The sequence below is a fragment of the Lissotriton vulgaris genome, chromosome 1_1 (genome assembly GCF_964263255.1).
Source record: "Lissotriton vulgaris chromosome 1_1, aLisVul1.2, whole genome shotgun sequence".
Lineage (NCBI taxonomy): Eukaryota > Metazoa > Chordata > Amphibia > Caudata > Salamandridae > Lissotriton > Lissotriton vulgaris.
In genome coordinates this window covers 1070522992-1070542298 of record NC_141685.1, presented here as the reverse complement: position 1 = coordinate 1070542298, position 19307 = coordinate 1070522992, and the positions used below count along the sequence as shown (strand labels likewise).

At 43.6% G+C, this 19307-nt stretch overlaps 1 protein-coding gene across 1 annotated transcript in view; it reads left to right on the top strand.

The window, feature by feature from the left end:
* The window catches only part of CSF2RB (colony stimulating factor 2 receptor subunit beta), a 182072-nt gene that overhangs the window by 53035 nt on the left and 109730 nt on the right, over window positions 1-19307 (top strand). The window contains exons 5-7 of the mRNA XM_086963204.1: window positions 1654-1814; window positions 10013-10184; window positions 10764-10899. Of these exons, the coding sequence (XP_086819330.1) occupies window positions 1654-1814; window positions 10013-10184; window positions 10764-10899 (469 nt within the window). The remainder of the gene's footprint in view (window positions 1-1653; window positions 1815-10012; window positions 10185-10763; window positions 10900-19307) is intronic.

The following is a 19307-nucleotide window of genomic DNA, read 5'->3' as shown; positions in this document are numbered from 1 at the left end:
TAAAAATGCATTTATCGCTCTATTTGTCTGTATCAAATCTTTTGTTCATCTCTGTCTCACATTCTGTTTGCTTCTTTAGATCTGTCTAGACCAGCGGTCTTCAATCTGTGGGGCGCGACCCCCAGAGGGGTCGTGGAGTCCTGGGAAGGGGGTCGCAGATTCTGTAGAGTGCAGTTCCTGGCATTGGGCTGATCGAGGGTGCTCACGGCAGGAGGCCTAATTCACACCGAGGTGTGAAAAACATCAACGCCTCATTAACAAGTAAAAGGTCTTTTAAAGACCTGTCAAGTACTTGTGTGTGACTGTGTGTGTGTCCCTGAAGCTGTTTCAGCCGGGCTCACATACACGAGCTGGGGGGAGCTGGGGGGGGGGGGGGGCTGGGGGAGTGGCTGTAGTTTAGCCCATTGAGTTCAATGGATGTTGCGCACCTGGAGCTGTGGCTCCCATGACACGTCCCCCACCCCCAGCAGGGAGGCACAGAGATGCCCTCCCATGAGCGGGAAAGAAGAAGGACGACGACGCAGAGAGATACTGATCCCCCCCCCATGAGAGAGGCACAGAAAAGGTGGGTGGATGAATGATGGGTGGTTGGATGGATGAAAGGCTGAAGGATCAATGGATGTGTGAAAATGTGGGTGGATGGACAAATGAAAGGATGGATGAATGATGGATGTATGGATGGAAGGATGAAAGGGTGGATGGATGAAGGATAAATTGGTGAAGGATAGATGTATGGATGGAAGAATGAAAGGGTGGACGGATGAAGGATGGATGGATGAAAGGGTGGATGGATGAATGATGGATGGATGTGTAAAAAGATGGGTGGATGAATGATGGGTGAATGGATGGATGAAAGGGTGGATGGATGAATGATGGATGTACGGATGAAAGGGTGGCTGGATGAAGGATAGATTGGTGAAGGATAGATGTATGGATGGAAGGATGAAAGGGTGGACGGATGAAGGATGAATGGATGGATGTGTGAAAAGGTGGGGGGGATGAATGATGGGTAGATGGATGGATGAAAGGGTGGGTGGATGGATGTATGGATGAAAGGGTGGATGGATGATGGATGGGAGGATGAAAGAGTGGATGGATGAAGGATGGATGTATGGATGGGAAGATGGAAGGGTGGATGGATGTATGAATGGATAAAAGGTTGCATGGATGAATGATGGATGGATGTGTGAAAAGGTGGGTGGATGAATGATGGGTGGATGGAAGGAAGGGTGGATGGGTAAAGGATGGATGTATGGTTGGAAGGATGAAAGGGTGGATGGATGAAGGATGGATGTATGGATGGAAGGATGAAAGGGTGGATGGATGGATGTGTGAAAGTGTGGGTGGATGAATGATGGAAGGATGTGATGAGGTCTAACAGGCGCATTTATGGTTGTCAAAAGTTGATGAAGAGGAGTACCAGTTTCTAGAAACTTTTGTCGGAAGGGGGTCCTTACGCCTAAAAAGGTTTTACAAGAGGGTCTCGGCATCAAAAAGTTTGAAGACCTTTGGTCTAGACTTACCTTTGTTCGCTGTCTGTTTCTCTTCCTCCATTTGCCTAGCTGCTTGTCTCCTTCTTTTTCCCACCACTACCTGTTATTTCTCTCTGCTTGTCCCCGTGAGCCAGTGTCTGATTCCTAAATCCTCTTGCAGTCCGTCTCCTCCCTCCCCTGAAACTGGAGGTTGAGGCCTCTAACGTCTCTGGAGACTTCCTGCTGTCCTGGGAGACCCCCTATGATGGGAGGAGGAGTCGGCTGACCTCCGAGGACCTGGAACATGAAGTGCAGTACAAGCGGAACCGGGAAGCGTGGAAGGTAAGAGAGAAGTGCCAACAGCTGGAAGAGAGCACAGGAAGTTCAGTGGGTAGATTGGGCGCAGCGGCGTCACTAGGGGGGTGCGGGGGGTGCGGACCGCACCGGGTGTCACCCCATCATGGGGGTGACACCAATCTGGTTACGCTGCTCTGGCTCGCTGTGTAATAAAAACACAGCAGGAGAACCGTAATTCTCACGGGCAGCATCATTCAGCAGCATGGCACCAGGCACCTGAGTGGCCTCGGGCGCTGCCGAGTCACCGCCGCCCCGAATTGCAAATGCCAGGGAAGGAAACTGTGCAACAAATATTCTAAGACAGTACTCTAGTCGAATAACTGTGCTTAGGGGGCTGAAGGGTAGTCGCGCTGTGCTGATTACGCGGTATTACCCCAGGCGGCACTGCAGTGCCGGAGTTCCGAGAGGCCAGATACTGTGCGGGTCAGTGGTTTCTGCTTTGTTTATTTTGGCTGCCTGCAGGCCTTGCTGGGTCTTATGCACAGGACGGTGTTTTCACCGATATTACACGAAAGTGGGGGCTGTTTGGGGGCACGTTGAATGGTTGTGCAGCATTTTGTTTTACTTGCTGCGCTACAAGTTTAAATGCATAATCGCCATCACCTTTACCTTGCAAAACCGAATTAGAGCGTATCAGGCGGCAGCTTTCACACACCAGCGGTCGAAGAGTGCAGGCAGCGAGGGCAACTGACCTATCTCTACTTAAAGTGGGGCAGGGCACCGTGGCCAAGACTGCAGAAAAGGGGCAATACAATTAATGAATGGAGCCAGGAAAGTGCTTCCTTGCCTGGACGCTCCAGAGACGTTTTTTTATTACAGTACATTGCTCGAGCAGGTTTAGCTGCACCTTCCTGATCACCTTGTCTGGCAGTAGCTAGACCAATTATATACATTAATAGCTTCACGTGGACAGCTGTGCTTGTGTCCTGAACGGGGTGCTAAAGTCAGCCAGGGTCGATGGCAGCTTACGGCGCCCTTTCGCCCTCCAGAGACGCCTGCACAGGGGCTCTGGATCAATAAGGCCAGAGGAACTAATTAGATTTATAAAGTGTCAGTCCAAACGTCTGGGGTAGCGGAAGTAACATCATGCACGCTTTGATCCCAAATGATGCCACATGGCTAACCCGTTTTACCACTGTTAACTTTTGAGTGAGGAAAGAGAAAGAAAAAGTTTACTAGAGACGAAAATGAAAAATGTGACAATGGGAAGGAGGGAAAAAGCAAGAAAGAGGATAAAAGGGGAGAAGGAAGGAAAGAAAGAACATGAACCACACGTTCACAAAACTGTATTTTATGAGGATTATCTGTGAGCTACTGCTGTTTACTAGGTTAGTGCCCTTCCATTTCTACCACTTTACAGCACTTTCAAGATCTGAATTTTTCATTGCCCAAATGGGTGTAATGTCTGTTATTTAAATGTTTTGCACTTCTTCATTGCTTGATTTTGCTTGCGAGAAAGCTTCACTCATAGTCGTTGAATGTCACTCATAATTATACTTCAATTATGAAAATGTCACACGTTAGCAATCAGAAACCTTGGCAGCTATGGTACTGTACATTCACGAGTTAGACTCAGTACCGGCTTGCAGAGGTATGAGCAGGGGGGCGGGTGGTTGAAGCCGACAGACTACGAGTTAAGTAATATTGCATTTTATTTTTTTATTTTACAGAGTTTTATATAGCGCAAACTTGACCCGAATCGGGTATCAGAGTGCTTTACATAGCACCAGTTGCATTACATGAAGACACATTCATTTTTTGATAGGCACGGGGAAATTAAGTTATTTGCGTATAATCACAGGATGTTCAGCGTCATTGCGGAGACTCGAGTCCATGCGGTAAGTCGTAAGGGGGTGACACCATGAGTTACCCGCACCGGGTGACACCAACCCTAGTGACGCCACTGATTGGGCGGGCCGAAAACCAGGCTTGGTTAACGATGTCTCCTATTAGAAAGCAGGGCTACTATAGCATAGACAGTCTCTTGTCAGTCTCATGCCTAGAGGTGGGAAGGACAATACATTAACAGAGAGAGCTGATCCAAGGAAGGCCGTGCATGAGTTGAGCCCTAAATATATCTGGCACGTAAAACGTGCCACAAGTATCATGTTAGCATATGATAACGTTGCTTCAAAATTCAAGAAAGTACATTTCTTTCACACACAGAAGATTTTCACCTGAGTACATTAGATGACTTGATTAGAATTTATCCAAAGTGACAGGTGTTAGGGATCCACGGATACACATTCCTGTCAACACACTGATTACAACATAAATAGTGAACGAAAAGCCGAGTCGTTTATCATGAGGGACAACAGTATAGGCTATCAAATCACACACGAGAGAAGTTTATTGTGCACGTCACATCCTGAACTCACATATTTGAAGGTGCAATTACATGTGATAATGAACAAAAAGAAGCATTCGTGAAATTAAGTTTTTGCGTTGGATCACACAATTTGGTCAAGCAAGGAAGCTGAGACTAATTTAGAAAAATCAAAAAACAAATGAATCTGCCGTTCCTTCAGTCCACCAAATCTCAACTTAAAGACAGTGGGGTCAGAAATGTGTTGTCAATATGGGGTATCCTTTGCAGGATGCCACAGCCCTCACCTACATACATGGCATGCGTCATCATCCGGCTGAGCTCATCACTGGGCGGGTGCTGCAATACTCAGCTGGCCCTTTTTACTGCAGATCTGTTGTTCTTCCTGCCCAGTTTTTACCACACAAGGGTTGTGGTCCATTACTATGGCTTGGGAAGGGGTTGGCAGGTTGGGAAGGAAACCTGTTAAAATTGGCTGCGGGCAATCCAGATTAAGTGACCTTTTATATCAGCAATTGTCCGTGCAAAGGTCACAACAAACAGGTGAACCATATGGGCATAGTGATGAGCCCGTGGCTCTTGCCTAGCGATCATCATATTTCATGCCCTTGCAGCCCAGAACAGGTCCATGGTAATCTTCAGAACCCTAAAGAAAAGATACCCTAATCTACTTATTAGGTTTTAACACAGTGAAAATAAGCGCCCCTGTGATGTGTAAATATCACAAGAATATGTCAAAATAAAAAGAAGAGAGACAAGTACTGAATCTCATTTAAGAGTCCATGGTGCCCCTATAACCTATTCATCATAAAGACAAAAACAAAATACTTATTAAAATCAAATAAACTCAGTAAAGGAGTCTAACATTATTTGTGATGTCACCAACTATGTCATCTGAGAATGCTTGTAATGAAGCAGCATGCAACGTTCATGATCACAGCAAATAATAGTGAAGTTGTACAAAACATACTTATTTCGGCATGCATATAGCTATTGTGTCGTATTCTCAGGCCCCTTAGAGTACATCCGAACTGCTTTCCTTAAGTCATATACTAGCAAAAAGTATGATAATTTTTAGTTGAGGAAGAGAGTTAAATCTTCGTTGACAGTGAGCTAAATACTTCAAGTAAGACCCCCTTTTACTTATTTCCTTACAGGAAAAGCAATGAGGCTGGTACGTACACTATTTCGAAGATCACTGATTGTGAAGGGACCTATACAGTAGAGTTTGTTTTGAACAGGCAGCAGCACCGTGTCAAAAACGGGAGGTGACGTAGGACACTGGGACTCGGGCATCCAATATTGAATGTGCCATTTTGAAACAGGTTCATAAAGAGAAAAAAGGTGTTAACTGTGAGGCGCCATCTTAGAATAGCCCATAATATAATTCCTTATTCCATGTAATCGGAAAATACTCAAAAGCATGTTTGAACTGGAATCCTCATGGATGCCTTGTTGGTACATGTTTCAATGTCAGACCATTAAGATGATAATTATTACCAATGAATAACCTGGGCAAAGGAAATCCTATATTATGTATTAAGTATCATGGAGTAAAAAATGCTAGGTCTTATCTTAGCACGCATACGTAGTTTGAAAGTGTAGAGACAAATCTAGAAATGCATACTAATTCGTATAATCAACCTGGATAGAATAGGGTCATTGTCTTGATAACAGTGACCAGGGGACCTCATCAGTCAGTCCCCCTCATCTGTGTAAAGAATGAAAATCCAAAGTTGTTCTCCATTCAAGAGTTTCTCTTGGAGGTCTTGTCCATTGGGTAATTTTCCAAGATCAACCACGTCAAATTGTTGGGTGTGTGGCCCTTTTCGATGTAGTGGTTAGTCTGTTTTTTCGAAGTTGTGACTGGTCCTGAAGTCATGCCAATATGTTGCATATTGCACTGTCATTCAATAAGATACACACAGTTCTTTGTGTTGCAATGTGTTTGTGATTATGAAGCTGTCATATTTGTTTCAGTTCTAAATCTATTCCTTTCACTGATTTTTATCAGGGGGGTATCGAAAATGTTCAGTCACTCTGGGAAGACCCCATGCTTTGCTCTCAGTTGTGGTATCTGTAGATCTTCAAGGTTTTGTATGTATGAGCACATCCCTCAAACTCCTGGATCTCTTGAATGCAAATAATGGTTTGGTAAATTATTTTTCTGAGATATGAGAGTCACCACCAAAGATCATTAAGTTTAAATTGACCATAAATCCAGTTCTTATGACTCCATAGCAATTGCAATAAGCTAGAGGATTACAATGATCAAGCAGAACTAATATCTAGCAAAATTAAGGCCAAAACTTATCCATCAAAGATCCTACATTAGGCACAGAAGCGAGCAAGAAATAACAGTGAGGCACTATTGGATACCAGACCGAGAACACCTTTAGACAATATGACATATTTTACCACTTAGACGTTTACACGTGTATTTCAAATGAGGTTAAGAAAATCATAAACCAAAAATGGAGCATCCTTAATACTAAATTTATCAAAACCATTTTTTGCATTGAAGAGATCCAGAAGTTTGAGGATGCGCCCATCCATACGAGACCTAAGAGATCTACAAATATTACAAATGAAAGCACAATTTAGGGTCTTCCCAGAGTGACTGGAAAATGTCCCTGCAAGGATTGCAACAACTGTCCCTTGACAAAAGCAGTGAAAGAAATAGATTTAGGAATTAAACAAATATGTCAACTTTATAATCCCACAAATTGTAACACATGAACCTTTGTGTATCTTAATTGTCCGTGCAATCTGCAACATACTGGCATGACTACGAGACCAGTCAAAATAAGAATTAACGAACATAGGAGCATGATCATATGTCGATGCACTGCAACAAAATTGACTAACCACTACATCAAAAAGAACCATACGGCACAACGATTTGACATAGCTGAACCTGGAAAAATTAACGGGTGGACCAGACTTCCAAAAGAAATGCTTGAACAGAGAACAACGTTGGGTTTTCAGTCTACACACAGATGAGCATGAACTGAACGATGAGATCCCCTAGGCTCTATTATTAAGACAATTACTCTAATCTATATAGGGTTTGAAAGCACTTCACCCTCCTGTCCCTTCCTTCCCATGGCAATTAAGTAACACTCGAACAGCTAGAGTCCATAAAAGAAGAGAATTGAATAATGCATGAGGTGAACAGACAATAGGTGTCTTGAACAAACTACCCCCTCAATCATTAAAGAACATTTGACCCAAAAAAGTTTTAAAAATGATAACGAGCATGTCTTGAAACATAACAGAGTACTGTCTATACCCATATTGTATCTAGTGTAACACTCATTCTTTGTATACATTATTTCCAAATGTGTTCGTCTGATTAATGTTTCTTTTGCCATGTTGCTGTGATATATCCCTATTTTCCCATAAGTATGTGACCAGTTTCTCCTTCTTTCTATTGATTATACAAATTAGTACTTATTTCAAGATTTCTCTTTACCCTTTCAATCTATGGATCAGTGCTACGATAAAGTCTAGAATTTGTGACCCCTTTATCCTTATGACATTATACAAGATTTTCTCTGATCAGGTCATTCAGTGGTAAGTAAGAGTTATCTTCTAAATGGTCTGACTTTCAAATGTTTACCTACAAGGCATCTATAAGGAGCACAGTTCAATTATGCTTTTTAGAATTTTCTGATTGCACGCAATAAGGAATCAACTTCTGGACCTATTTAAAGATAGCGCATCACAATTAACACCCTTTTCTCCTTTCTGAAACCGTTCCAAACTGACACCTTCAGGATGAGATGCCTGAGTCCAAGTGTCCCACCTCTGTTTGGACGTGGTTCCAAGGTCTGTTTGAAAATAATTCCTCTGCATAGGTCCCTTCATATACATGGATCTCGGAAGCAGGGTAGGAGTCTCTTATCATTTTTCTGTCCAGAAACAGATAAAAAGGGCTCTTTATTTGGGATATTTCGTCCACTGACAACCAAGATTTTAGTTTCTCCCTGAACCAAAAATTCTCATACTTATTGCCTAGTAGCCGACTTAAGGGAAGTGGCTCCAACATACTTTAAGGGGTCCAAGAATATGACACACAAGGCAGGTGTAAGCCAAAATCAGCATATTTTGTACCACTCCATTATTGTTTGCTGTGATCACGAATGTCACATGCATTAGAAGGATTCTCAGATGACACTATAGTTGATGACATCACAAACAATGTCCGATTCCCTTACTAAGTTCATATGATTATTATAAGTGTTTTGTTGTCTTGCCTTTTTGATTTACAGGTCATAGGGACAATGGACCCTTTAGTGAGACACTTGTCTGCCTTTACATATTTTTGTGTTATTTGCACATCACAGGGGCACTCATTTTCACAGTGTTGAAACCTAATAAGAAGATTAGAGTATTTTTTTTTCTGGTCCTGAAAATTGCTATAGACCCGTCTTGGGTTGCCCGAGAATAAAATATGTTGACTGCTTTGTAAGAATCACAGGCATGCCCATTTGGTTCACCTGTATGTTGTAACATTGGCAAGGACTATCGCTTAGATGAAAAGCTGCTTTTGCTGATTTGCCCGCAGCCAATTTTAGCAGATTTATTTCTCAATCTACCACCCACTTCACAAACTATAGCTATGGGCAACAACCCTTGAAGTAGCAAAGAAAGGGAAGGAAGAGTAAAAGAACAACAGAAAAGAGTCCCCTTGTATTGCAAGGAGGAGCTAATCCAGATGATGAAGAATGCCACTTATTATGTATGTGAGTGAGGGCTATTGCATCTTGCAATGGATAGCTCTATTGATCACACTTTTCTGAACTAATTGTCTTAAGTTAAGGCTTGGTGATCTGGCGGAATAGTACACTCATTTGATTTTTTAAATTATATTTTGCATGGGGAAGACGTGTTTTTGAAGAAGTAGAGATTGGTCATAGATTTTCCATTCTCACACTGCAATTCGAGCACTAAATGGCTAACTTTCTGCCATCAAAGGTTAATACTTTTCCCATAAATCTTTGAGGATGAAATTAAAGCAAAGGTGATAGATATAATCCACATTTTATTTTGGGCAGTTTTATATAGTGCAAACCTTGCCCATGAATTAAGAGTTCTTTGCAGCAGACATACTGTGAAACTGCCCAAAACCATAAGAGCCGTTTACAAGAGACACAGACTATTAAACACATTTATTTTGCACTGGGGGTTTGCCAGAATTCACCGGATGAGGAGCAGAGCCTCGAATTCGAACCCGATTCTCCATGATACATGGGTGTCAGTTGTAGCCGTTAGGCCATATCACCTACTGTGAAAGCTTGGCTTGTTTTGGGCTTGAGGTTCCATGAGAACCCGAGCTTTCATTAGCTCGCCCACATGTACTCTGCCAGACATATGACAGACTCGATCCAAACCATGCTGACCAGACAAGTAACTGACTCTTCTGTGCTCACAACCCATACCCACCTTGATCTCAGCAGTTCCCCCATTCTAGAGACAACGGAAACACCCAACAGCTTTTTAGACATACCTGCCCCATATGCATCTCTACAGTGCCTCTATTCCAGAGACAGGATAAATACTAATAAAAGCTATTGCCAATTGGCTAACTCTTCCCCAACCGAAAGAGCCTTTCCAGGGTGTACCAGTCTGAAAAGTAAGTGACTCACCACACCACATCCACCTTAACAGTTCTGTCGTCCCAGAGACGAAAGGCGGGTCTAACGCAAAAGTGACCACAACACCTGCCTGTACCTCCTTTTCATAGTGGCCATCTTTTCTGTAATCCCCTTTTACCTATAGAATTGGACCACCTTTTACACACTATTTGCTGAAAGAGTGTTGCCCTCTTTTTGTCTTGCTGTTCTGATTGCAGGGCTCCCGCTCACTGCCGGTTTCCAGGGGCACCAACTGTACCCTAGGGAGCGGGCAGCTAGTGCCTGGAAGCACCTATGAAGCCAGGGTCCGTGTCCGCCTTCGTGAAGGTGCCAGCATCAGCCGTACCTGGAGTGAATGGAGCTCGATGGTCTCGTGGGAAGTGCCGGAAGGTAAACAACACCTCATTGGAGGAATGCAGCCTGTTGCTTCTAGGGTTGGAATCCGGATGGCTAAGTGGGTTGGCACAGGGGTCTGTTGCCTCTAGGGCTGGATTGCCAAAGGGCTCCCGAGCCTGCCATCTCTATTGATGAATGGCTCAAGGGACTGGTACAGGCATACAGAGCCTGTCACCTACAGGGCGGAATGGCTCAGGGAATTGCCAGAGAGATGCATAGCCTGTCACCTGAAGGGGTTTCAGGCCCTGGAGGTTGTCACAGGGTTGAGGACCCTGTCACCTTAAGGGATGGATACAGACCTAGCACAGGGAAACCGGTCCAGTAATTTCCAGGGTGCAATGAGCTTGGTGGTATTATCGCCCCAATGGAGTTAATAATTAAAAATTACACCCACTGGGAAGATATTTTTGAAAATAACAGATATAAACACCCACCCTCGATACCTGGCATTGTATTACAGAGCCTGCGGCCTCCATGGCTGACTGATCTCCACGGACTGCGGAAGGGGTAAAGCCTGTCATTTGCTCTCTCTCTCTCTCTCTCTCTCTCTCTCTCTCTCTCTCTCTCTCTCAGGGACTGCAGCTGCCCCCAAGAACCTGCAATGCTCCTTCGACGCCATCAACAGGATGAGGTGCACCTGGGAAGTGAGGGCAGAGGTGACTGAGTCTGTCTCTTTCGTCTTGTACTACCGAGAAAGCTCAAAGGCAAGGTAAGACATCCTTCGCCCACCTAGGCAGCTCCTAATGAGTTAAGGAACTGGCATGACATACTCAGACTGTAGTTCTAATGTGCTTTATGGAATTCTCAGGGCGTCACAGCGCTATGGGGCAAAGCACTAAACTGAGCTTAACGCAAAATGTATTTATTAAGAATTTTTTGGAGAGTGGCATGTCTGGCAGAAGAAAAATATGGATTGCCTCAAAATGCAGGTACTATGCAATTGCCCTAGCTTTGCACAGGTAGACCATAACTATTTGAACTCATCCTTTGAATTTCCCACAGATGTCCAGTTTATCACTTTAGGGACACTTTACAAGTGGATTGGTATTCCCAATTCGGCTGAAAAATCCAGTGGAGCCGTGCTTCAGGACACATGCCCACCTGCTAAAGCATGTGGAATATCTGCCCAGAAGAAGGGCCTGATAAACAGTAAAACATGTAGCAAAAAGCTTGATGCTGCTGCATCCTGTATGTTATTCCTCATTCCAAGTCAGAAACTTGTATTGGCTTACCAATGATGTGGTAAATCTTCCCATTAACAGTAATACTGGTTGTGCCACCACAGCACCCTTTTTACTTTGGGGATTCAGCTTTCTTAAACATCCTAGCTCTAATCACTATCCCTAAAGCAGAGTAATGACATGGTGTAATTTGGTCCCCTTCCAGAGAAATAATGGCGATCCAGTGTTAAAGTAGCACTTTTGAAGCACAAAACACAAAGATAAGAAAACAAGGTATTGACCTGTAACTGCAGATTACAGTATTAGTATCTTTCATAGATTCACATGCTTGAATCATTCCCTGTCGTCAAAGTGGGAGTCCCACTGTACCATAACAAAGCAGTGTTTATCACTATCACAGGCAACAATGGTAATGAACAATCACTTAGATAGCCTATCTATGTCCTTTTTAAAAAAGGGCCAAACTTCAAACTTTAACCAATCAGGCGATATCACCCTCTAGAACTCCCAAGAGAGGCTAATTCCCTCAGATTTTCAAGCACACGTGGGAATAAATAATCCATAGCTATAAGGGGAGCCTCTCAGGAGAAGAGGGTGGGTCGCATGTGAATCTATGAAGGATACCAATACTGGAGAACTGCAGCTACAGATAAATAACTCATTTCCTTCTCCAGTATTGGATCTTTCATGCGTACACATGCTTGATTTAGGATACCAAGCAGTTTTGTAGTTAAACATTTTGTAAGATAAGTACCCATTGAGGATGGTGGGTAACAGTTTAACATATAAATACATCAACACACTATATATGAAAAAACAAACATGTTGTATACAACATTATTTGCAGATTATCATATGTGTATGTGTGTGTGTATATATATAAATATATATTTATACAAATACGTACATAAAATATGTACTTGTAAATAATCATAAATAAGTACATACAGGAACAGAGGCTCACCTTATTGGAACAGATGTTGTAACACTGTGTGTCCAAAGGCTGCATCACTGCAGTGCGCCAATTCTAGGCAGTAATGCTGCATGAAAGTATGTGTGCTTTTCCACGTCGCAGCACAGCATATTTCCTCCAGCGGAATGCCTTTAATAGGGCAGCTGAAGTGAACACTGCCCTCATCAATTGAGCCTTTGCTGTGAGAATTTTGCCAGCCTAGGTGTGGCAAAACTGGATGGCGGCAGAAATCCACCTTACGAAGGTTGCCTTTGTGACTGAAATAACCTGTTGAGTTTGCCCATAAGACACTAACAGTTGATCAGTTTTCCAAAGGTGTTTAGTACAATGCAAGTAGAATTTTAGGCATCTTTTAATGCCAAGCATATGGAGAGATCTTTCTGCGGTTCACTCATGGAATATCAATGGGAAATACATTGATATAAAAATATCGAAAAATAAATATGGATAAAAAAAATATCGACTCCCATACCTACACAGGTAAGAACAAACATATATATAAAAATATTGATGTTAAAAATATAGATGTACAAAATATCGATTTTAAAATATCTATAAAATGGAAACAATATATATATTAAAAATATTAAATATTATAAATTTTAACAAAATAAATTAAATTGTATGTACATTTTTACAAAATATTACAAATAAACTTCATTAAATAAAAAAATCCACAAACATCACTGACCACGCCCCCCGCCAGCCTTCTTAACCTCGCGCTGATCACTAGCGCTTGTTGCTCAGAACTCTCTCCTGAGGCGGAAGCCGGGAGATTTTATGCTGCACTTAAATTGTTATTCACTCTGTGTTTTTAATAATTGTTGAATTCACCTGCCAATTGCTACGAGCACTCTACGGCTCAGCCGACTAAACGCTGACGCGGACGAGGGTTGCCATAGCAACGCCGCCCTCCGGCAAGCGGACACGCCCAACCTCGCTGACCACGCCCCCTCGCTACACTCCTCCTCACCAATATTTAAAATGCTCCGGATCCGGAAGCGCAGCGGACGAGCGCAGCGGGCGCGACGATTGTGCGCCGAAGGCGCGCATAAGGCAAGCTCGTCTGCGCTCGTCCGCGCCGAGGACGGGCCCAGGGCCACCCCCCCTGTTCCACTGCTCCCCTGGCCCACTCAAAACTCGTCGGCACAAACCTACACCTCTGCCCAACTCCTAAGCATCAGACCTATAGCAGAGGCAGCCCACACCCTACCTCACTTCAACTATACAAACCCCTGCATAGGACCACTCAAATGTCCCACATGCACCGAGGATATGCCTGCTCCTCACATAACCTCTCCCCGTCAAGTGTTAGCAGCACTCATAAATGTACGGTCCCTGCCGAAACACAAATTTGAAATTGCCGAATTCATAGCCTCACATAAATTAGACCTATTATTTGTTACAGAGACATGGGGTGACTATTCCTCCGGTCCTGATTTCAGAGATGCTACGCCCAGCAACTACTGCGTATGCAAGCTAGACAGACCTAAAAGAAAAGGTGGAGGAATAGCTATTATTTATAAAGATCATTTCAAAATAACAACAACAGAGTCAAACTACTCTGAGTACGAGGCACTGCTCTTTACTATAGGCCTCTCCGGTAGCTCATCATTCAAAGGCATGTTAATCTACCGCCCTCCAGGGTCCAGATCCAAATTCCTCTCGTTCTTAGACAACATAATCGAGGCTTCAATAGGATCCCCACACTTCACCATTCTGGGTGACTTAAATTTTCATCTAGAAGCCACTGATACTTCAACACTAATCAATGACCTAGCGGCAGCTGGTCTCCTACAAATTGTTAAAGAACACAACCATAAGGCGGGACACACCTTGGACGGACTCTTCACCAACAACCCAAAGATCTCTATCACTAGGGTTACCCTCTAGTTTGGACGGATCATGCTGCCGTATGCTTTTCCATCCCAACTAACTCCAGCACTCCCCCTTCTACACCTTCTTCGCCCACCAATTTTAGAGATTGGAAAAACATTAATCTGGACCATCTCACACAGATAATGCAGGACAGCTTAATGCCAAATGAGCAGGATCCCATAGTAGCATCTGCTAACTACCTGAACAACTTAAATGCAGCTTGCAATAAGTTAGCACCCATCAAAACCTCACACCGGAGTAGAAAACTCCCCTCTGCTCCTTGGTTCACCGAACCGCTCCGACTGCAGAGACAATACTGCAGGAACCTAGAAAGGCAGTGGCGCCGCCACTTCAGTCCCCCTGACAAAATCACATACAAAAACGCTTTATCCAACTACAAAAAACTTATAATAGCAGAGAAAACCATCTACTACACCAACCAAATCAATCAGGCCAAAAACTCGACAGGTAAACTATTTCAGGTGGTCAGTTACCTATCCAATCCCCTTGCACCTCGCCCAGAAGGATCACAGGCTCTATCGGACGCTTTGGCCAAATTCTTTGAAGACAAAGTCAGAGCCATTTTCACCACTTTCTCCCCTGACCCTTCTCCCACTTCCACTCTGAAACCTACCTCCGATAATGCCCCAGCTTTCCTAGCCTTTGAAGCCACCACGCAAGAACTCATCCAACCCCTGATTGCCCGAACCAAATCAGGTTCACCCTTTGATCCTTGCCCTCCTGGCATTCTTAATCTCATCCCTGAATCCATTGCCCCTTCACTATCCACCATCTGTAATGCAATGTTCGCAACTGGCATCTACCCTTCTGTCTGGAAGGAAGCTATCATTAAACCTCTTCTAAAAAAGCCTACCCTAGACCCTCTCCTTCCTGCCAGCTACAGACCCATCGCATGCCTCCCGTTCCCTGCTAAGATTTTTGAAAAAATCATGAACACTCAGCTATCAACCTACATACATGATAACAACCTACTGGACGACACCCAGTTTCGGTTCAGACAAGGCCACGGAACAGATACTGCGCTCTTAAAAGCAGCGGACGAGATAAGGTCCACAATGGATAACGAAGGCTCTGCGATACTGATACTTTTAGATCTCTCCGCAGCCTTCGACACGGTCGATCATGTTACTTTGATCGACCGTGTCGCGGCCATAGGAATAAAAGATAAAGCTAAAGAACTTCTTGCCTCATTTTTGTCCAACCGCCCGCAAACAGTGAAAATAGGTAACTACATCTCCCAGACCTTCTCTCTGCCTTGTGGAGTACCGCAGGGATCCTCGCTAAGTCCGACACTTTTCAACATATATGTGTCTGACTTGGCGAGGGTCATAAAATCCTATGGAATTTCCCTCACTACCTACGCTGACGACACCCAACTGGTGTTGTCCGTATATAATGACAGCACTTCTGTGGCAGCTAACTTCCAAAACGGAATGAAGGCAATAAGCTCCTGGATGTCATCCAATTGTCTTAAACTGAATTCTGATAAGACAGAAGTGATGACATTCGGGAGGCTGCAACCTACATGGTCCCCGCAATGGTGGCCACCTCAGATGGGACAACCTCCTGAACCAGTGACCAAGGTACGCAACCTAGGTGTCATTTTCGATAACAAGATGTCCTTCCAGCAGCATGCTAATTCGGTGGTTTCCTCTTCCTTCCACATTTTAAAAAGGATCAAAAAGCTAACCCCTTACCTACCTCCATCTGCAGGCAAAACCTTAGTCAGCACTTTAGTCTTCTCCAAAACAGACTACTGTAATGCCTTGCTACTAAACGCACAACAAAAGGTCCTCAACAAATTGCAGACAGTGCAAAATGCAGCAGCCAGGACCCTGTTATCTATCCCTAAATTTTCATCTATCTCCCCTTACATCCGACAGCTACACTGGCTGCCGGTGAGGAGTCGGATCAAATTCAAGGCTTTATGCATAGCATATAAAGCCATCCACAACCGAGGCCCTCTATTTCTAAGACAAGCCTTCTGCCCGCTCGAACACCCAAGAACATTACGCTCATCCTCAGCCCACTTGCTAAGAGTCCCTCGAACAAGAAGAGCTAACTGGGGTGACAAACGCTTCTCCGTCGCCACAGCCAAATTGTGGAATACGCTCCCCCTCCACATCAAATCTGCTCCGACTCTACTCAATTTTAGGAAAAAACTCAAAACATGGTTGTTCCCAGCCTAACCTCCCCTTCCCATATGAGAGTTCTGCAACTATAGCGCCGAGACACCCTTGGGTATTTGCGCGCTCTAAAAATCGCTCAAATAAATAAATAAATAAACATAATAGTTTATACATATATATATATATATTAACTTTAAAGTAATTATTAAACTATCTCAAATTTATTTTAAAACTTTAAAATATAAAAAATTCTACAATAAATTGAAACATTAAACTATGAAAAAATATTTAAACTTAAATTTCCTAATTCAATCAATACAACAGTAGGCAAAGTGTTGGATAGCAAAATATTTAAATTTACTATTCCAACTTCAGTGAGTGCAACAGTAGGGAAAGTGATTGATAGCGAAGAGGTAAAAATGACTATTCTCATTCAAGTGAGTGCAACAGTAGGGAAAGTGTTGGATAGCGGCGGGGTAAAAATTACTCTTCCCACTCCAGTGAGAGCAACGTCACGGAAAGTGTTGGATAGCAGAGGGGAAAAATACTATTCTCACTATGGGTCTTGAAGCCCATAGGAATCAATTGGCATTACCGAATCGGTAATTACCGATTCGGTAATTACCGATTTGTGCAAGGGTGCAGGGGGTTTCACTTTGACACCCTCTAGCACCCCCAAAACAGGCATGTGAGCCATGTGGCACACAGACATGCCCTAAGGGCATGGCATGTCTGTCTGTCACATGGCATAGGTGTGCATGCACACATGTGCATGCACACCTGGATTCGGTATTTTAACACCCAATTGGATTGGGTGTTAAAATACCGAATCTGAAGGGCCTGTGGGACTGAAAGTAGTCCCACCTATATCCCGAATTTTTAAAATCGGTAAACTTACCGATTCTGTATTTTTCCGATTCGGTAATTTTACCGAATTGGTAAAATACCGAATCGGAAAAAAAAAGGTCCCCCACATCTCAAAAGGCCAAATACTGGTCGGAAACGGCCGAATTCGGCCGTTTCCGACCGGTATTGGCCACCTACATCGGGCCCTTAGAGTCTTGTATTTTTTATCAATGTGAAGTAATACCGCTGCCACCGTTGCCGGGTTCTTCATTATTTTAAAGCCTTCCTACCATATATTATCTAGGATGGGGATTGTTCTGACTGATTTGAATATCTGTTCTTTGAAATCATACAGAAAGCAGTCGGACTGCTTGACTGAGACTGGTAGGTGAAATCTTGCGGCAGCGTGGTCCATTAAGTTGTGAAAACCTCCAATGTTCTCCGGAGGAGAGTTCGCTGGAAATGGTGCTAGAGGTGATGGAGTGGGGACTAGATGATCATCCCATTCGTCACGGGGAGTCTGAGGGTCTGGAATTTCGCCTTCCTCCCGATTATCATATGTTGACGATGGGTCGTTCCTTGGCGGTGCTGCCATGTTAGAAGCGGGTGACATCCTGGCTGTGATCAGTGGAGGAAGGTGCCTTGGGGTTACAGAGGAAGTAGGCTGAGTGGAACCACTGGCTGTTCCTGTGGAGGTTCCAGAAACCTCTTGCAATAGTTCTGCAACATGGCCTGTAAATCTTGAAAAAGTGATATAGGCACTTAAACATCCCCTGTCTCAGCTGTGGTTTAGTTTAATACTGATAATGCTGCTCATAATGCCTTTGCTTTGGCTGAGAAGTATAATAATGTTAATAATATTATTCTTCCATGTCCTCATCCTGGTATTTTACCTGGACCTCTGATGGGCTATGAGCCCGTCCAAAAGGGCCGTCATCATCCGAATCCTCTAGGTCCAACAGATGACTTGGGGTGAGAGGATTAACCTTGCTTGGAGAGGTAACCTAAGGTCACAAAGACGTTTTCATTATCTTTGTAAATTTTATAGTCATCTACGGTGTCATCAATGACACCGTTATTGAGGGAATGGTCATGAGCAATGTAGTTGATTGACTTGAGGCTTTTGGATTCGTCGATACACCTCTCGCCAACGGGGTCTTCATCAACAGGCTCGTTGTTGATGGCGTCTTTGACCATGGTGTCAACGGTGTAGTTGCCAATGTTTTCAATGAAGTCTTAGTCGACGATGAAATTCTCGTTGATGGGATCAGAGCATTGATGGATGAAGTCATCGCCATTTGTGCCATCGACGGACTCGATAACAAGATGGTAGTGATGGTCGTCGATGACGATATTGCTGTCAACGGTGATGGTATCATCAATCGGGCTTTGGGGTGAGTTTTGTGCCTCGACTTTGACGGTTTAGAAGAAGATTTATGTGGACGATCCTGAGCAGAGCTAAGGGAGACTCCCTTCAAACACGAAGTGCAGTGAAAATCTGAGGGAATTAGCCTTTCTTAGGAGTGTTCTAGAGGGTGCGATTGACTGATTGGTTAAGGTTTTAAGTTTGGTCCTTTTTTTAAAGTACATAGATAGGCTATTTAAGTGATTGTTTATTACCATTGTAGCCTATTATAGTGATACACACTGGTTTATTATGGTACCATGGGACTCCTACTTCAACGACCGGAAATGATTCAAGCATGTGAATCTATAAAAGATCTATTACTGGAGAAGTTGGTTTACTACCTAGTTTTTACTAGAATGAAAACCAATCAACTCACAAATGAACATTCAAAGTTCAAGTGAAAAGTGAGACGAGGAAGCCCACGCATCTTGTGTGAAGTCCAGGTATACTTAAAGTTCTGATTCTTGAAAGGCCCTTTAGGAGCCCATTGTCAGACCCACGTCTCAGATGGGTTACTTTTTAGGTGTCACATACAGACAGTGCAAGACACTGGTTGCAAAAGACCTATTGTGAATTTATAAAAGGCTCCCAGTCCGTTCCACTGCTTACCATTGGTTGTCTTGATTCTTGATCGCATTCGCTTGCTTCTTGATTTGATTTGATTCACAAATGTATAGAGCG